General features: G+C 46.1%; 1 protein-coding gene and 1 long non-coding RNA gene across 4 annotated transcripts in view; one reads left to right on the forward strand and one right to left on the reverse strand.

Moving 5' to 3' along the window:
• LIPC (lipase C, hepatic type) overlaps nucleotides 1-13276 on the reverse strand; it is a 67764-nt gene extending 54488 nt beyond the window's left edge. The window contains exon 1 of one of the 3 annotated variants that reach the window (XM_061595000.1): nucleotides 13002-13276. In XM_061595000.1, the coding sequence (XP_061450984.1) occupies nucleotides 13002-13122 (121 nt within the window). In that variant the 5' untranslated portion in view covers nucleotides 13123-13276. The remainder of the gene's footprint in view (nucleotides 1-13001) is intronic. The other 2 variants (XM_061595001.1, XM_061594999.1) reach the window with 2 other exon arrangements.
• Nucleotides 8282-12604, forward strand: LOC133369635 (uncharacterized). The gene is made up of 2 exons (XR_009758938.1): nucleotides 8282-8681; nucleotides 12320-12604. It is a non-coding gene; the product is annotated as an uncharacterized LOC133369635 (long non-coding RNA).
• Nucleotides 13277-16725: the final 3449 nt, after the last annotated feature.

Genomic DNA, 16725 nt, shown 5'->3' on the forward strand with positions numbered 1-16725 from the left:
AAGAAAGCAAGAAGTTCCTTTTTGCGTCTCGTGTTTGTGGAGAACTAGGACTGAGCTAGGCTGCCCCTGCTATACAAATCTATGGAATACTGTATACAGTTCTGGTCGTCTCACCTCAAAAAGGATATTGTAGAGTTGGAAAAGGTTCAGAAAAGGGAAACCAAAAGGATCGAGGGGATGGAGCGACTCCCCTATGAGGAAAAATTCCAAATTTGGGGCTTCTTAGTGTAGAGAAAGGGCAAGTCAGAGGAAACACAATAGAGGTGTATAAAATTATGCATGGCATGGAGAGAGTGGGCAGAGAAAAGTGTTCCTCCCTCTCTCCTAACATTAGAACTCACAGACATCCGATGAAGCTGAATGTTATGCCTAGTCCTGACTTGGGCCAGCCCCTGAATCCTCAGAGGATGAACTGAACTCTTCACAGGTCAGGGACCTTGAAGAGCAGGCAGGCCTCCCTGAAGCCAATGACAATGAGCCCTTGAGGGGCCGGATGGGTTGATTCCTTAGGAAGAACCCTTGGAAATGAAAGAGAAGGAATTGGGGCCCTCCTCACCCTGTGTTCGAAACTTTGGTCCAGGCTGAAGAGTAACAGCATACTATGTGTCCGCTAGGGAGGGGACGAGCGGTCTGCTCCCGTTCTCTCAGTTTCACATTCTTCCAATGTTAAATTCAGTTCTCTACATTTCTACAGCAGTCTATGGATTTAGTTTTTTAATCCTCATGAAAATTCTCTACCATATTAGTGCAAATTTCTCTAAATAAACACATTTTTGCAGCCATTTCTCATCATTTCATGCCTTTTTGCATATTATTTTCACTCATATATTCATTTTCATGCACACTTTCTCCTAATTAGGTTAGAGTGTTGGGCTACGACCTGGGAGACCAGGGTTCGAATCCCCACCCAGGCCCATGAAGCTCACCGGGTAACCTTGGGCCAGTCACTGCCTCTCAGCCTCAGAGGGAGGCAATGGTAAACCCCCTCTGAATACCGCTTACCATGAAAACCCTGTTCAGAGGGTCGCCATAAGTCGGAATCGATTTGAAGGCAGTCCATGTCCATTTTTTCATACATTTTTGTAAATGTTGTTTAGTTGGCAAACTGCATCCCAAAATTCTAATAAATGCAAATTTCGAAGGATGGCTGTTTCAATTCTCATATTGTTTCAGAAATTGCAAATTTGATAAATTCTGCTGGAAATGCGAACTGAATTGAAATTCTCACTCATCCCTTGTGTCCACAGATCCAGAGTCGGTAGTCTACTCATCAGTCAACAATCCCTGACACTCCTTCACTGCAACTGCAGCTGTGGTTAGGGTGTGGTTCAGAAGCCTGCCTTCTTGAACCTTCCAGTTTCTGGAAACAACACAGTGTCTGGCTCCTTGTTCCAGTTATTTCTCCTTGCTGTGTTGTACCTTGTGGGATACCCTGTGATATAGACCTTGGACTGTTCCTGACCTTGCTTCTGGATTATGTTTTGACCAGTATAGATTCCTTGTGGTTGACCTTGGTTTGTTTGGACTGCACTGCCCCAGAAACTGTGCTAGTGAGAACTTTGGTGAGAAGCTGATATTTCTGTGACTGGGGCTTTAGTACCTGAGGGGACCCCCTGGAATGTCACACTGAATGTTGGACGGTTCAGGACAGACAAAAGAAAGTACCTCTTCACACAGCAGGTAGTTAAACTCTGGAATTTACTCCATAAGAGGCCTTGATGGCCGCCAACTTTGATGGCTTTAAAAGAGGATTAGACACATTCATGGAGGATAAGACTATCAATGGCTACTAGCCACAATGGCTATGCACTGCCTCCACTGCGAATACCAATTGCTGGAAGCCACAGGAGGGGAGAAAGCGCTTGTGCTGAGGTCCTGCTTGCGGGCTTCCGAGAGTCATCTGGCTGGCCACTGTGAGAACAGTTGCTGGACTAGCTGGGCCATTGGCCGGATTCAGCAGGCTCTTCTTATGTCTGTACTATACATTTTGGAAAGTTGCTATGCATTTGGACACCTCTTAAGATGCCATCAAGATGGTGGACTAAACCTTTCGAAACTTAACCAATAATGCCCCAGTAGCTCTTGGTAGGAGGGTCCTCTGAAACAATGAAGGGGAGGGACTTGCGGCTCCCCAGATGTTGCTGGATTCCAGCTCCCATCATGGCCAACGGCCAGGCATGATGGGGGAGTTGTAGTCTAACTATATTTGGAGGGCCACAGCTCTTCCCCCTACCCCCGGTCTAGCCAACAGAACATTATTTTGTTGCACCATAAATATCTCATCAACACATTGGTTCACCCAGACATCTTTGTTGAAAGCACCAGGTGCTGAAAGGTAAGCACAGCAGACCAGGTAGGCGCTGGAGACCCTGGCGCAGGCTAGTCCTTCTCTTGGGTCTTCGTGCACATAAGGGCCAGGTTGTGCCCATTTATTTCCTGCTGGTAGCAAATTCATTTCTCTAAGTACTGCCCTTTATGTAGCCAAAGCAACACCATCCTCAGCCACACAAAAGGAAGGAAGGGTCAACAGACTCAGAGGAGCCCTGAGGTTGGCAGAAGTAAAAAAAATTTATTTTAGGAAAAACCTTGATTAGGGGGAGCCCACTGAAAGATGAGCATACTCTGTAGCCACAGAATGCTGACTTTGGGGGCTTCACATTGCAAATTTACACCATGCATTTATTCCACTTTAAACAGTCACAGCTGCTTCTGCCAGAGAATCCTGGGAAATGTAGTTAGACAGCCACAGTTCCCAGGGTGGTTTAATGATCAATTCCAGCTCCCAGGGAACTCTGGGAATTGTAGCTCGGAGGAGAACAGGGGTCTCCTAACAACTCTCAGCACCCTTCTCAAATTACACTTCCCAGGATTCTTTGGGGGAAGCCATGACAGTTTAAAGTGGAATAACAGCAGAATCAATGCATGGTGTGAATGTGGCCTGGGTCGTTCAGATATCACAAACACATGGTTAGCAACAGGAGTTAAAAAAACCAACTCCGATTTTCTGTGGAAAGGGAAAACCTGAATTAAATGGGGAGGGAACACGGGCTGACATTTTGATGCCCACAAATTGTGTGGGTGCAGCAAAAAACCTTGCCTGCATTGAGGTGTCCCAGTCTCTCAATAAACACTGGTCTAGATGGAAGCATCCTTGCTCTTTGGGGCGGTGGTGGTGGAGGAGGACATAAAACCAGGGGGAGGAAGAATGGGATGGAGTGTCCTGGGAAATGGTATGGCTGGCTAGAACTCTGAATGGGAGCACTCAACACTGTTACACTGTTTCGTTATAGGACTCCTTTGTTTCTCTAGTACTAAAGAGAGACTCTTCCCAAGGTGCAAACGCAGGGTTATGACTGGCTGGTATGAGGGCCCTTTGAATGGTGAAATGTAATTCTGTCTACATTCCTCCTCCTTCCCTGAGGCTCTATGTCCCTCTGCCCTTTCGGCACACCTTCCCTTTGTGCTGTCCCTATCGCTGAGCCGCTTCTGGGGACAAAAGTCCAATCAGTCCAGCCGAAGGGCCATTGCTCTGGCGCGACTCTTACCCCAGCTTTTGCTGTGTGTAAAATCTGGAGGGGGGTGGGGAAAAGCTGTCAGTTGGACAGAGTTGCTTCTTCACATTGGGACCCCTCAGAAAATCGTTTGTGCAACATCATTGCCAAAGGGGTGAACTTCATGAGGAGGCCTTGGCATGTGCCGAGAGATGGATCCTTCTGTCACCCTTGCCAGTGACTGCCAGGAAAAGTTAATTATGCTGGTCAGAAATGGCTGCAGGCAGAGCTGTCTGGGTGCCAAGCATTTCCTGAGACCCGGCTTAACCTCCTCTCTCTTTCTGAAATGCTGAAGGAGGAAGAGAAGAGGATCCTGCTTAAGAAGCCATGTCATGTCAATGCTCCCTGACCATTTATTTATTTTGCAGATTCAGCACAAAATGTTTCCTAAAAGAGCAAAGGCTACAAGAATCAGCTGGAAAAAGGGGGGGGAGTGGAATTCCTGTCTTGTGTTTCCTTTTGGCTGGCATTTTTTATTTGTTTTCTGTCCTCTAGATGTGCTTTCTATAATAGTGTTATCTGGTAAACAGCCCTGAGCGAAAGCTATTTGTACAAGTTGCAAAGAAACCTTAAGACACATAAATGTATTTAAAATGAAGCCAGAGACAAGTTGGGCATAATGTTAAATGGAAATGGACTGCCTTCAAGTCAATTCTGACTTATGGCGACCCTATGAACAGGGTTTTCATGGTAAGCGGTATTCAGAGGGGGTTTCCCATTGTCTCCCTCTGAGGCTGAGAAGCAGTGACTGGCCTAAGGTCACCCAGTGAGCTTCATGGCTGTGTGGGGATTTGAACCCTGATCTCCCAGGTCGCAGTCCAACACTCTAACCACTTCACCACACTGGTGTAATGTTATTGCCCCCATAATGCCTCCTGAACAAACCATAGTGAAATGAAACTATTGGGGGATGTGGGGGCCTTGCAAACAAATGCTGCAGTGTGCAGGATGTGCTGCTGAGGGCTTGGGACACTCCATTCCAGCCCCTCCTTCCACTCTCCATGTCCCATCCTATGGAGGACTCAGGGATGCTTTCATCTATTTTTGCTTCCTGTTTTCCAGAGCAGACCCCTGGCATTCAAAGCAGACATCAAATGTTAGGTTACGGTTATTAAATGTACATAATACTGTCCACTTCAAAATGTCCTGAAGTGATTTACAACCAAAATAGCAAATGTAATAATAAAAACTGCGTAAGCATGTTAAAAACATATTCAAGAATCATCCCCAATATAACTACCCCATCCAACCGAAGATGAAGGCCAAAACAAGGCAAACACTTGACAGCTGATGCTGGCCAAATGCCCAGGAAAACATCTTTGCATAGTGCTGAAACAATGACAAAGGTGGTACCAGGCGGCCCTCCCTGGGGGGAGCATTCTGTGGATGGGATGCTACTACAGAAAAGGCTTGCTTGCTCATTGCCGCTCTCTGGACCCCACTCAGAAGCGGTATGCAGAGAAGGGCCACAGAGGACAGTCACTGGGTCTGGGCAGGTTCATATGGGGGAAAAGAGGCCCTTTAGGTAGTGGGATCCTGACCCATGTATGGCTTTAAAGGTCAAAAACAGAACTCTGCACTGGGCCCAGGAGCAAATGAGCAGCTGGTGCTGCTGGGCCAGAGGCAGCGTTGTATGTTCACACATCCTTGTCCCAGGTAACATCCCAGCTGCTGCATTCTCCACTCGCTGAAGTTTCTGAACCATACAATGTGTTGCAATGGCCTCACCTGACCCTGGCACAGATGGTCCCTGGGAGATGCCTGTCTGGCAGCCCCTCTTGTCGGCAGAATGGGAGACAGTCAGAGTTGACTCACAAGGCTCCATTCGCAGGGAAATTCTCCTTCTGGAAGGAGTGGGAGCTCTGCCAGAGCGTGACCCTTTTACCTGGCTTGCCAGGAGATCTCCCCCTCGCCCTCTTCTCTGCATCCATCCAGATTCCAGAGTGTCACACTGAAGATGAGCAAAGTGCCATTACTCCATCAGATATGCAGCAGGCTATTGCCAGAGACATCATCTTGAGGGTGTTTGGTATTCAGAGACTGAAGCCTGAAAGGTGGCTACTGAATGACCAAAAGCCACGTAGGCAGCCGTACTTCCTCTTGAACGGCTGCTTGTGGCACCAGCCTCTGTTTGTGCTGCTTCAACAGATCGATTGGATACAGAGCCAGCAAGGTTTCCACACAAACCTTCCCCTCCACTTTGAAGGCGGCATTGTTTTGTACATGCAAGAATTCCTTTGCTTGCACAAGGCAAAGGGTGGTATCAGTTTAATCTCTGAAGCATTGTATCTTGATTGCATGGAGGCTTCAGGCACTGCTTATTGGTCTTTCTCTTCTAAGGAGCTTCCTTCCAGATGTGAACTTGGGGATTATCCAACTGGATAATCAGGACAACAGTAGAGGAGCCTCAGCGCAGCTGCGGTGCTGCCTGAGGGCATTCAGGGATACCCACTAGACCAGGGTTCCCCATCTTCCAATTCAGGGCCTGTTTTTTATGTATTGCTTTCATAGAATCATAGAATAGTAGAGTTGGAAGGGGCCTACAAGGCCATCAAGTCCAACCCCCTGCTCAATGCAGGAATCCAAATCAAAGCATTCCCAACAGATGGCTGTCCAGCTGCCTCTTGAATGCCTCCAGTGTCAGAGAGCCCACTACCTCTTTAGGTCATTGGTTCCATTGTCATATGGCTCTAACAGTTAGGACGTTTTTCCTGATGTCCAGTAGAAATCTGGCTTCCTACAACTTGAGCCCATTATTCCGCGTCCTGCACTCTGGGATGATCGAGAAGAGATCCTGGCCCTCCTCTATGTGACAACCTTTCATGTACTTGAAGAGTGCGATCATATCTCCCCTCGGTCTTCTCTTCTCCAGGCTAAACATGCCCAGTTCTTTCAGTCTCTCCTCATAGGGCTTTGTTTCCAGTCCCCTGATAATCCTCGTTGCCCTCCTCTGAACCCGTTCCAGTTTGTCTGCATCCTTCTTGAAGTGCGGAGACCAGAACTGGATGCGGTATTCAAGATGAGGCCTAACCAGTGCTGAATCGAGGGGAACTAGTACTTCAAGTCAATTCTGACTTATGGGAACCCTATGAATAGGGTTTTCATGAGGCTGAGAGGCAGTGATTGGCCCAAGGTCACCCAGTGAGCTTCATGGCTATGTGGCGATTTGAACCCTGGTCTCTCAGGGCATAGTCCAACACCTTAGCTATTTTAAAAAGATCTCTAACAGACTTGGTAACCTTGCCTACTTGCAGTTCCCAGGATTCTTTGGGGGAAAACTATGAAAGTTTAACTGGGAAGCATCCAATATAATTGGGCAGCGTGTAAATAGGCCAGCTGGCTCTCTGCCAGCCAGGAATAACATAGCTGGATGTAGCATATGTGCAAGAGTTCTATGTTCTGTTCAACTTGACTGGACTTGCGTGGGTTGTGATCTTGCCTGCTTCTCCTTCGTTAATTACAGTAGGGTGAACTGGGGAGTTCTGCTTCCCCAGAGGATTGTGACCTGGTGAGAGGTACACACAACAATAGCAGTGCATGAAAGCAGCCTCCAGATCAGGGATGGGCAACCTGAGGCCCTCCCAAGCAGGGGCAATAAAACTCCCACAATCCCTGACCATTGGCTGTACTGGTAGGGGCTGATGGGAGTTGGAGTCCAACAACCCCTGGCGGGCCAAGTGCTTCCTCACTCTGCTCGTCTAGAGTCTAGGGGCGTCAGCATCACATCTGTCAGACGCCAATATCAACTTCTTACCTATGAGCCACCAATTGTACCTCTTTACTTGGAGCAGAGGAGGAATAGGGAGAGGCCGAATTCACTTCACATTTAAATCACACTTTCTGAAACAGCAGACAAACCTTCCTTCAAAATTCACACTCTAGATTTTGCAGAGCAGTTCTCTCGCCAAGTAGTGTGTGCAAAAGTGCATACACTAGGGTAAAGTGTGCTTAAAAATGCATATGAGCAAAAATAATATACAAAAATGCAGTATATTAGGCAAAATTGCACACAAAAATGTGCAGAAGAAATTCTATTGCCCTCACGCTGGCTGAGGCAGGTGGCACGCATGCACACACACACACACACACACACACACACACACCATCCTAGTGTATATTTGACCAAAAGCACATTCCTCCTCTTGACTCTGAAATCAGCCAAGAACAGGCTACTGCAAAAGTAAAAAACAACAGCACAGACAATGTAAGTGAGCCCCCCCCAATGTGTGAGGGGGGAGTCAGTCACCCTTCCTATTTCTGTCTGTGCAATGTCTGAGACGGGTAATGAGATCTATTTATTTACCAGCAACATGGAGGAATGTCAAATGTTTTAGAATTTCGTAAGCCATCATATAATTCTTAGCAGTCTGGTTTATATGTCTGTGTTTTCCAGGCCCTACCAAATAATATTTTGAGGCTAAATTGTTTTCTATTTAAACTATTCCAGTATGTAAAAGTAATGTGGAAACAAATCCCTAACCTTCCTTCAGCCCCTGAAGCAATCAATAATTGACCCTAAAATCAATTCCTGAAATGTCGTCATGCAGCCAACCTCCCCCATCCCCCGCCTCACCCCCAAGTCTTCCTTACTTTTGCTTTTCTTTGCAATCCCCTCCCTCCGCCCCAGAAAAGAATTCAGCATCTTTATGACTATTGCACCAAGCAACATCATGTCAATTAACCCTTGTGAAAGTACAGAATTTGTCAGAAGAACGACTGTTGCTGCTAAGCAAAGCCTCTTCAGCAAAGCCTGTCAGGGATACAAGCTAGCTCAAAGGGCAGCATCCAAAGGTCTCATTAAAAGAGTGTGACAGGATGCCATTGCCTTGTGCTGTGCAGGGAGGTGACCATCTCTCTTGGCTTCTGGGCTGCTTGATTGCGTGCTTCGATGCTAGTGGTGGCTACTCTGAGCCCCCAGAATCTGTAGCTTATCCCTACCAGGGAGAGACGACGCGGCTGGAAATGCGAATGCTGTCTGTGTGCATTGGTAGCCGAAGGCGGAACAGCTGGATGCCAGGCAGGGAAAGAAGAACTGGGTTTTGCTATTGACAGGCAAAAAGCAGCTTCAGTGGAAACTGCAAACGCATGTGGTTGGTTCTGAGAGGACTGATGTTGCTTATATATTTGCAAGTAAGTAGCTATTACTTTATTAAAGGCTTTCCGTGTGCCTGTCTGAAGTCTCTCTTCACATGGGAAACTGTAACTAACCAGCCCACCCTGGAATTTCCAACTCCTTGCAGAAATGGCAAGCATTTCCGAATACCAGTTGCTGGAAACGGCAAGACGGGAGAGTATTCTTGTGCTTAGATCTGGCTTGCTGGCTTCCCCCAGGCATCTGGCTGGGCACTGTGAGAACAGGATGCTGGACTAGCTGGGCCACTGGTCTGATCCAGCAGGTTCTTCTGATGTCCTTATGAAACCATACAGACCTGTTTTCCTAAAAGGGGAGGGGAAAGAAGGGTGGTTTTGTTCACATGTTAATGAAAACAAGTCGAGTAGAAGCTGATTGCTCATCTGTAAAGGAGTGACTTCTCCCCTTGAGAAATGAAGGGATTGCTCTGCCAGGTGTGTCCCAGCCACTGGCAGACTTGAACAGGTAGGCTGGGTTTTGTGCAGTGATAGAAATTGTCTGAATTTGGTGTATCACTGAACACCAAAGTCAGGATCATTCAGACCATGGTATTCCTGATCTCTATGTATGGATGTGAAAGTTGGACAGTGAAAAAAGCAGATAGGAGAAAAATCAACTCATATGAAATGGGGTGTTGGAGGAGAGCTTTGCGCATATCGTGGACTGTGAAAAAGACAAATAATTGGGTGTTAGAACAAATTAAATCAGAACTATCGCTAGAAGTTAAAATGATGAAACTGAGGTTATCATACTTTGGACACATCATGAGAAGACACGATTCACTAGAAAAGACAATAATGCTGGGGGAAACAGAAGGGAGTAGAAAAAGAGGAAAGCCAAACAAGAGATGGATAGATTCCATAAAGGAAGTCACAGACCTGAACTTACAAGGTCTGAACAGGGTGGTTCACGACTGATGCTCTTGGAGGTCATAAGTCGTAATCAACTTACAGACACATAACAACAACAGTAACTGTCAATTTTTTTGCTACAATTGAAAGCCAAACATACCAGGGGAAGCAGAAGTTGTTCAGAGAAGGCTTGCTGCTCAGGCTTCAGACTCATTCCAATCTGAGGACTGAGTGTACAGGGATTTCTCTGCCAACTCTCATGGGAGAGCAGTCCGTTGCTGGCACAGGAGTGGAATAAAGGACTGGCTGGCTGGAGCTGGCCAAAGGGGCATCTAGCATGCTCTGCTAAGGTTCAGCCTCCTGTGTTTTTACACCTCTATTCCCCTACCAATATTTTTACATTTAATTTACTTTTACTAATATTTGTAGGTTGCTGTTCCACCAATAAGCCTTCAAAGCAGCTAACAAAGTGAAATACAAATATCTGGTAAAAAAGTAAAGTAGAATGAATCGGTCTCAAGGATAATGTTCCCCCCTCTGACTATCCCAGCTACTGCCTTGGTGGGCGTCTGGACATGTCAGCTTTTCAAACAGCCCTTGCTGCTGTGCCTTTAACCATGGCTTAATATCAACTAGAGAGCCAGTGTGGTGTAGTGGTTAAGGTGTTGGACTACAACCTGGGAGACCAGGGTTCGAAACCCCACACAGCCATCAAGCTCACTGGGTGACCTTGGGCCAGTCACTGCCTCTCAGCCTCATGAAAACCCTAATAGGGTCACCATAAGTTGGAATTGACTTGAAGACAGTGCATTTACATTTTTTAATATCACCTGCTGATTGCTGCAGCCCACATTGCCACTAAAAACACAGCTTACAGGGCTCTGTTGAAACACTGGCAACCTGCACCTGTTGTCATCGCCCAGTGGCTTCTGAAGCAGGGTGTGTTAGCAAACTCAGGCTGTGAGCACACTAGTCACCTTCAGCAAGGGGTTTTCCATTGGCCACACCTGGGGAGGGAATTTCTTTGAAGCACATTTTTTAAAAAATGCACTCAACCTGCTCCCACCCGGCTTTACAGTCAAAAGGGGCGGGTTTTACCAGCGTCGTGTGCCCCCGTTTGCAGAGGAGAGAGATGGAGACGCACTGGAACCAGCAGAGCAGGGAGTGTCTCTCTACCTTCCGTCTCCTCTTGCAAAAGTCCCTTTGCTAACACAGTGGAAGAGAAGCTGGTGCATCCCAAGCATTGATTAAAAGGCCAGATATGGGAAGGAGCCATACCTCAGCATCTGCTTGCCATGCCGAAAGGCCCAGGTATCAATCCTTGGCATCTCCAGCTCAACGGAGCAGCCAGTGCCTGGCCTGAGCTCTCAGAGAGCTGCTCCCAGTAAGAAAGATCAACCCTGACCCAGATGGACGTCTAGTCTGGCCTAGCGTGAGGGATCTTCTCATGCTGTTCAGTTCAGGACAGTGGGGAGCGAGAGACAAAGGCCAGAAAAGGTGGCCTGTCCAGGTAAATCAGGACAGTGGGAAGAGGGTCTGCAACTACTCCAGCATTGCAAAGCGCCTGGGGAGAGAAACCAGCTAGAGAGATCAGCATCCTCCATTGTTTGTCTGGAGCAATGGCATATTGAGGATGCAAATGTAGCCTTCTAAAAGGTGATGTTCTGGCAGGTTCTTTACCTGGGGTGTGAAATGTGGCTGCTGCAAACAAATAAAAATTTGGGTTCAATGACAGTAACCCTTGGACTTGTTCCTTGCTGATGAATGGCTGGCATCTTCGGCATTTACCTAGGCCCAGAGACTGTTGAGGGACTGACCCTTGATCACCACTACTGTTTCCATGAGTCCACTGGAGGCCAGTTGGATCAGACCAAGGTCCATACATCCAGCATCTAGCTTGATTCCCATAGTGGCTAGCCAGATTCGTCTGGAAAGCCCACAAGCAAGGCATGAAAGCAAGTCTTCTCCAATTGTTTTCCACCACCAGCTCGTATTTATTTATTTATTTATTATTTGATTTATATCCCGCCCTTCCTCCCTACTTATTTAAAGGCAGACTACCTCTTAACATGAAAGTTTCATTCAGTGGTCACAAATAATAGCTTTTACAAACACAAGATCCTGCTGGGTTAGACCGAAGGTTCATCTAGACCAGCCTTCCCCAACCTGGTGCGTTTCAGATGTTGATGGACACCAATTCCCAGCAGCCAGCATGGCCAATGGCCGGAGAGGGTGAGGCTGGAGCCCAACAACATTTGGAGGGCATCAGGTTGGGAATTGGGAAGGGTAGTCTTGCTTATCATGCTGTTTCCCAGAGCGGCCAGCTAGATACCGCTGGAATCCCCCAAGAAAAACATGCTTACTACCATACACACAGTTGCCAGCAACCGGTATTTCCTGGGATCTACCTTCCAAGCTTGCATCCATCTAATCTCATTTTAAAGCCACCTAAGGAAGTGGCCATCACCACATCTTGGAGAACTGACTTCCATGATTTAACATTTCTTTGGTCTGTTCTGAGTCCACCACCAGCTGATTTAAGTAGGTGACCCACAGTCTGGAAGGGGGCTTCTAGATGGGGGCTCCATAGTGTTAATAGGTTGTTCAGATATTGCAAGTGGGTTGCTGGCAAAAAACAAACAATCCTTTTCAGGCGGCCTCCTTCCACTGGTAGATCAACTAAAGTGTGGTTTTCTTAATCTTCTGGTTAAACCAATATAGTGCTTGCAGCCCTACTCACCTCATGAGGATCTTACTCACACCAATATTTTGCCCATGTTTTGCAGCGTTACCTCAAGCAGCTCACAAGAACAAAAGGCAGCTGAGAATGAGAGCCAAGACAAGGAGGTGCGATTCAGCTCAAAAGCAAAGAGATCTCTGCTGACAGAAACCTGGGCCTGATCCCTTCCGCCACAAGAGCACAAGCATGATCTACCTTTTTCAAGCAAATGCGCCTGGCTCAATCCACCAATGGCTGGCAGAGATCAGCTAACTTGAGGTCACCTCTCTTAACATTTTAGATTTTCACTCAAGCTCAGTCCTTGTTATATAAAACTCAGTCTCTCAATGAACATATGCTTCTTGATGTCTTTCTATTTATTTATTTATTTATTTATTATTTGATTTATATCCCGCCCTTCCTCCCAGCAGGAGTCCAGGGCAGCAAACAAAAGCACTAAGAACACATCAAAACATCATAAAAACAGACCTTAAAATACATTAAAACAAGACAACTTTAAGAACTTTTTTTTAAAAAAGCTTTAAAAGTATCTTTTAAAAAGGGTTTAAAATTAAAAGCAATTCCAACACAGACGCAGACTGGGCTAGGTCCCAACTTAAATGGCTTGTTGAAAGAGGAAAGTCTGTGTGAAGCCCCTTGAATCCTCCAAAAGCCTTTGCCTGTCACTCAGCACAGCACAGCACGGTGTCCCCGAATACGCGATAAAATCCAGAAGGTTGACAGCTTACCTTTCTTCCTGCTCTTTGGATTCCCATGAGAAGCAACGACACCAGAAAGTAACAGAAGTGAGAGGCCCAGGATGCTTCTCATCTTTTTGCCTTTTTCACACAAAAGAGAGGCCAATTTCATGTGATGAAAGCACTGGAAGAAGAGAAATAGGCCCCTTTGCTCATCAATACATAGTGAGGACTAGCAGCTCATTAATGATTAACCTTGAAAATGGAGTCCCGTGTCTTTCTCTCTGTGCCCCCAAAGAAACACCGACTTAATCTGATGACTCCAGGTGTTGTTGTCTCTTCTAGATCCAACAGCGCGGAACCCCTCACCTCCAGTTCAACCCAAAACCCTGGAGGAACTGGATGGTTTACTTACTTCCGTTTTGCATGGATCAAAATTAGGTTGTGTATTTTGTCATATGAAATCCTGCTGATGGACAGAAGTGGCAGTTTATCTGTTAGTGTTGACCTTCGTTTCTGAGCATACTGCAAAATGGGTACAGAAAATGTGGTTGCTTTTTTACAATACTGTGATAAAACCGGGGCGGGGGGATCACTGGGATGGAATTGCTGTTGGTACACATAGCTGGACTTGAGAAACCCGAGTTCCAATCTCAGCTTGGCCACAAGCCCCTTGCATGGTGGACAAGCGGCTTCCAAAAATCCAACGTGTGACATTCCTCCTTCATTTTCCCACGGTCAAATTACAGAAGAGTAACCCTTTTTCCCGAGAAAGGTCTCTCTCTCTCTCTCTCTCTCTCTCTCCAGCTTCAGGCGGTTCCATTCCACCAAGTTTTTAAAGTGGGTTGAAGTTCTGTCTCCCTGTTCTTATGGTGAATTGTTTTACCCACCTCTTGGTTTTAATGTACACCTATTTTAGTGGTTTTCATTGTGCTTTATGCATTTGATGAACTACCTGTAAGCCACTTTGATTTGATTTTCTAAAGAAAAGCAGGGTATACATTTTCTTTAATATATAAATGTAAAGTGAGCAATGGAACTAGCTTCTGAGGACCTTGTTCAGCAGAGGTTTTAAAACTGAGGCTGGAAAGAGCAGAGGACCAAAATACAGCGCCCCTCTGAACCCCACAAGTGTCTCAATTTGCCAGAGAGGTGAAAACTGGGCAGGAAAAAGTGATTTTTGTGAAGTTACAGAGCAGGGAAAAGCAGTAGGTTAGGTCAGACACCAAGGACAATTCCAGATAAGATGTTTGCACATCTCAACAGCAGGGAAATGTATAACCAGGTCAGAAGGAAACTGTCCTGACAGCTGGGGGGAGATGCCAAAGGTAAGAAGACCCCTGCTGGCTTGGATCAAAGAGTCACCGATCTGACACCCTGCCTGAGAGAAAGGGAATGCTCTGCCCTTTGTTTTGTAACTTACTACAACACAAGGCAAATGGCAGGAGGCCCTTGCTGCTTCTGGATACTATTAATGGATGTCGCTGAACGGCTGTGCCCAGGGCTTTGTACTAATAACCAAATTCTGTGACTAATCTGCAACCAGTATGCATTGTGCAAATTTGCATAAGTATTACCCAGCCACAAGAGTGGCTGTATGCTGTCGCCAGTGTGGATTTTTCGCATTTTGCAATGTTAAATTGAAAACGCCCCATGCCATTCTGCTGCTTCCAATAAGCTCATTTCAAAACAAAACCTTACAAAACTTATAGTCCTGAACTCAGAAATGCTTGCTTAACAACCCTCTAAATTTTCATGGCGATACACAAAACAGTCAGAGAGAATTGAGAGTTCAAAGGGTAAAACAAGAGAAAAAATCCAGACTCCTGTTGGACTTTTTTCTCAGAGTTCTCATAATTTGTTGAAATTAACTAAAAATCAACCTTATTCAGAGAGTACCTGTAATCCTATTACTGACCTTGCCCCATACTCTGACCTTCATCTTCTGCAGTTTAAAAGTTAAAAAAATGCATGGCTGATTTTTAATTAATTTAAGAAACTTAACATTGAAGTCTATTATAGCTTCAGGCATGCTCAGTAAGGACCAACTGTCAGTGTTCTAAAAGCCAGACACCCAGCTGCTTGGCTTGGCTAATCAGGGTCATACCCATGCCAGACTTTGATTTCACTTGAAATAGTCATGGCTTCCCCCAAAGAATTCTGGGAAGTGTAGTTTGTGAAGGGTGCTGAAAGTTGTTAAGAGACTCCTAATCCCCTGACAGAGCTCCAGTGGCCAGAATGGTTTAACAGTCAGCCCTTTTCCCCATAGATTTCTGGGAATTGTAGCTCTGTGAGGGGAATAAGGTGCAACTCTCAGCACCCTTCACTAACTACACTTCCCAGGATTCTTTGGGGGAAGCCATGACTGTCTAAAGTGAAATAAAGTCTGGTGTGGATGTGGCCAGGGACAGCTTTGGTTTAAATTTGGGTGGGAAACTACATGTGCCTGCTGTAGAATAAAAAGTTGGGAGAAACCCTGAAAAACAATGATACTGTTCACAATGTTTTCCTTTTGGAAAGGAAAGGGGCTTTCCCTCTGCCCAGTGCCTGCCCACTCAATCTCCTCCCCTCCCTCTTCCTCCCTTTCCTCCCCCAGGTCAGTCACTTATTCTAAGCATGATTGCAAAGGAGGAAATCCCGCTGAACTCAAGTATGTAAATGATCAAACCTACCCTCCCCACCTCTTTCCTCCTATCCCCTCCCTCCTACCCCTCCCCTCCTCCTTCCTTTCCCCTCCCACCCCCTCATCCCCTCCTCTTCCAATCCCCCCTCTCTCCTCTCCTTCCCTCCCCCTTCCTCCCTCTCCTCCCCCAGGTCAGTTTCCCCTATTCTAAGCATGATTGCAAGGGAGGAAATCCCACTGAACTCAGTAAGCATGCAAATGATCAGACCTGCATTTCCCTGCCCTCTCTCTTCCCCTTCCCCTTCTGCTCTCCCCTCCCCCTCTCCTCTCTCCTGCTCCTCCCTTCTTCCTCTCCTCCCTCTCTTCCTTCTTCCACCTTCCCTGCCCACTCCAGCCCTCCCTCCCCTCCCCCGTGGTCAGTTTCACCTATCCTAAGCATGATTGCTGGGGAGTAAATCCCACTGAACTCAATAAGCATGCAACTGATCAATCCATTCTCAGCAAACTTGCACAGGATCCCATTTCTTACCTCCCAGATTAAAAAGAACGTACCTATGGCCACTAGGCCATATGCACCAGGGGAGCAAGAGACCTGACCTCGTCTCTGAGATATTGTACTGCCCTACAAATTTGTAAAAATGCAAACACAATTTGGGTTGGTCTTTCACAGTCCAATCCACTTCCTGTGTAGCTTGGAAGAATTTGGTAACATGTGCCTCTGAGCATATGGTTCTTAACTTTGGAAGGCTTTTGGAGGGCTTCTGTTGTGTAGCCTTCCTAAGAAGGCTTGCTCCACTGCCTTATATATATATATATATATATATATATATATATATCTTTTACTTTACTTTTAATTTTTATTACTTGTAAGTCTCTTGGAGTATACATATTTGTGTAGAAATATGACCAACAAATTTAATAAATAAATGTCTGAAAAGTAATTTTATTTGTCATAATAATTCTGCTCTTGGATTATTTTTACAATTAAGAGCAGGATAGAAATACTTAAATGAATAACTGAGCCATAATTTCAACTATTTTGAAGAGTTTCTGCTTGTTTAGTCATGGAGAAACATCAAAGGCATGAACCCTGAGCTCAAGCGGATGGGATGCCTCAGGCTGGGCGACTCCGAGGGAGATTCAATCATGGCT

This window comes from Rhineura floridana, chromosome 14 (genome assembly GCF_030035675.1).
Source record: "Rhineura floridana isolate rRhiFlo1 chromosome 14, rRhiFlo1.hap2, whole genome shotgun sequence".
NCBI lineage: Eukaryota > Metazoa > Chordata > Lepidosauria > Squamata > Rhineuridae > Rhineura > Rhineura floridana.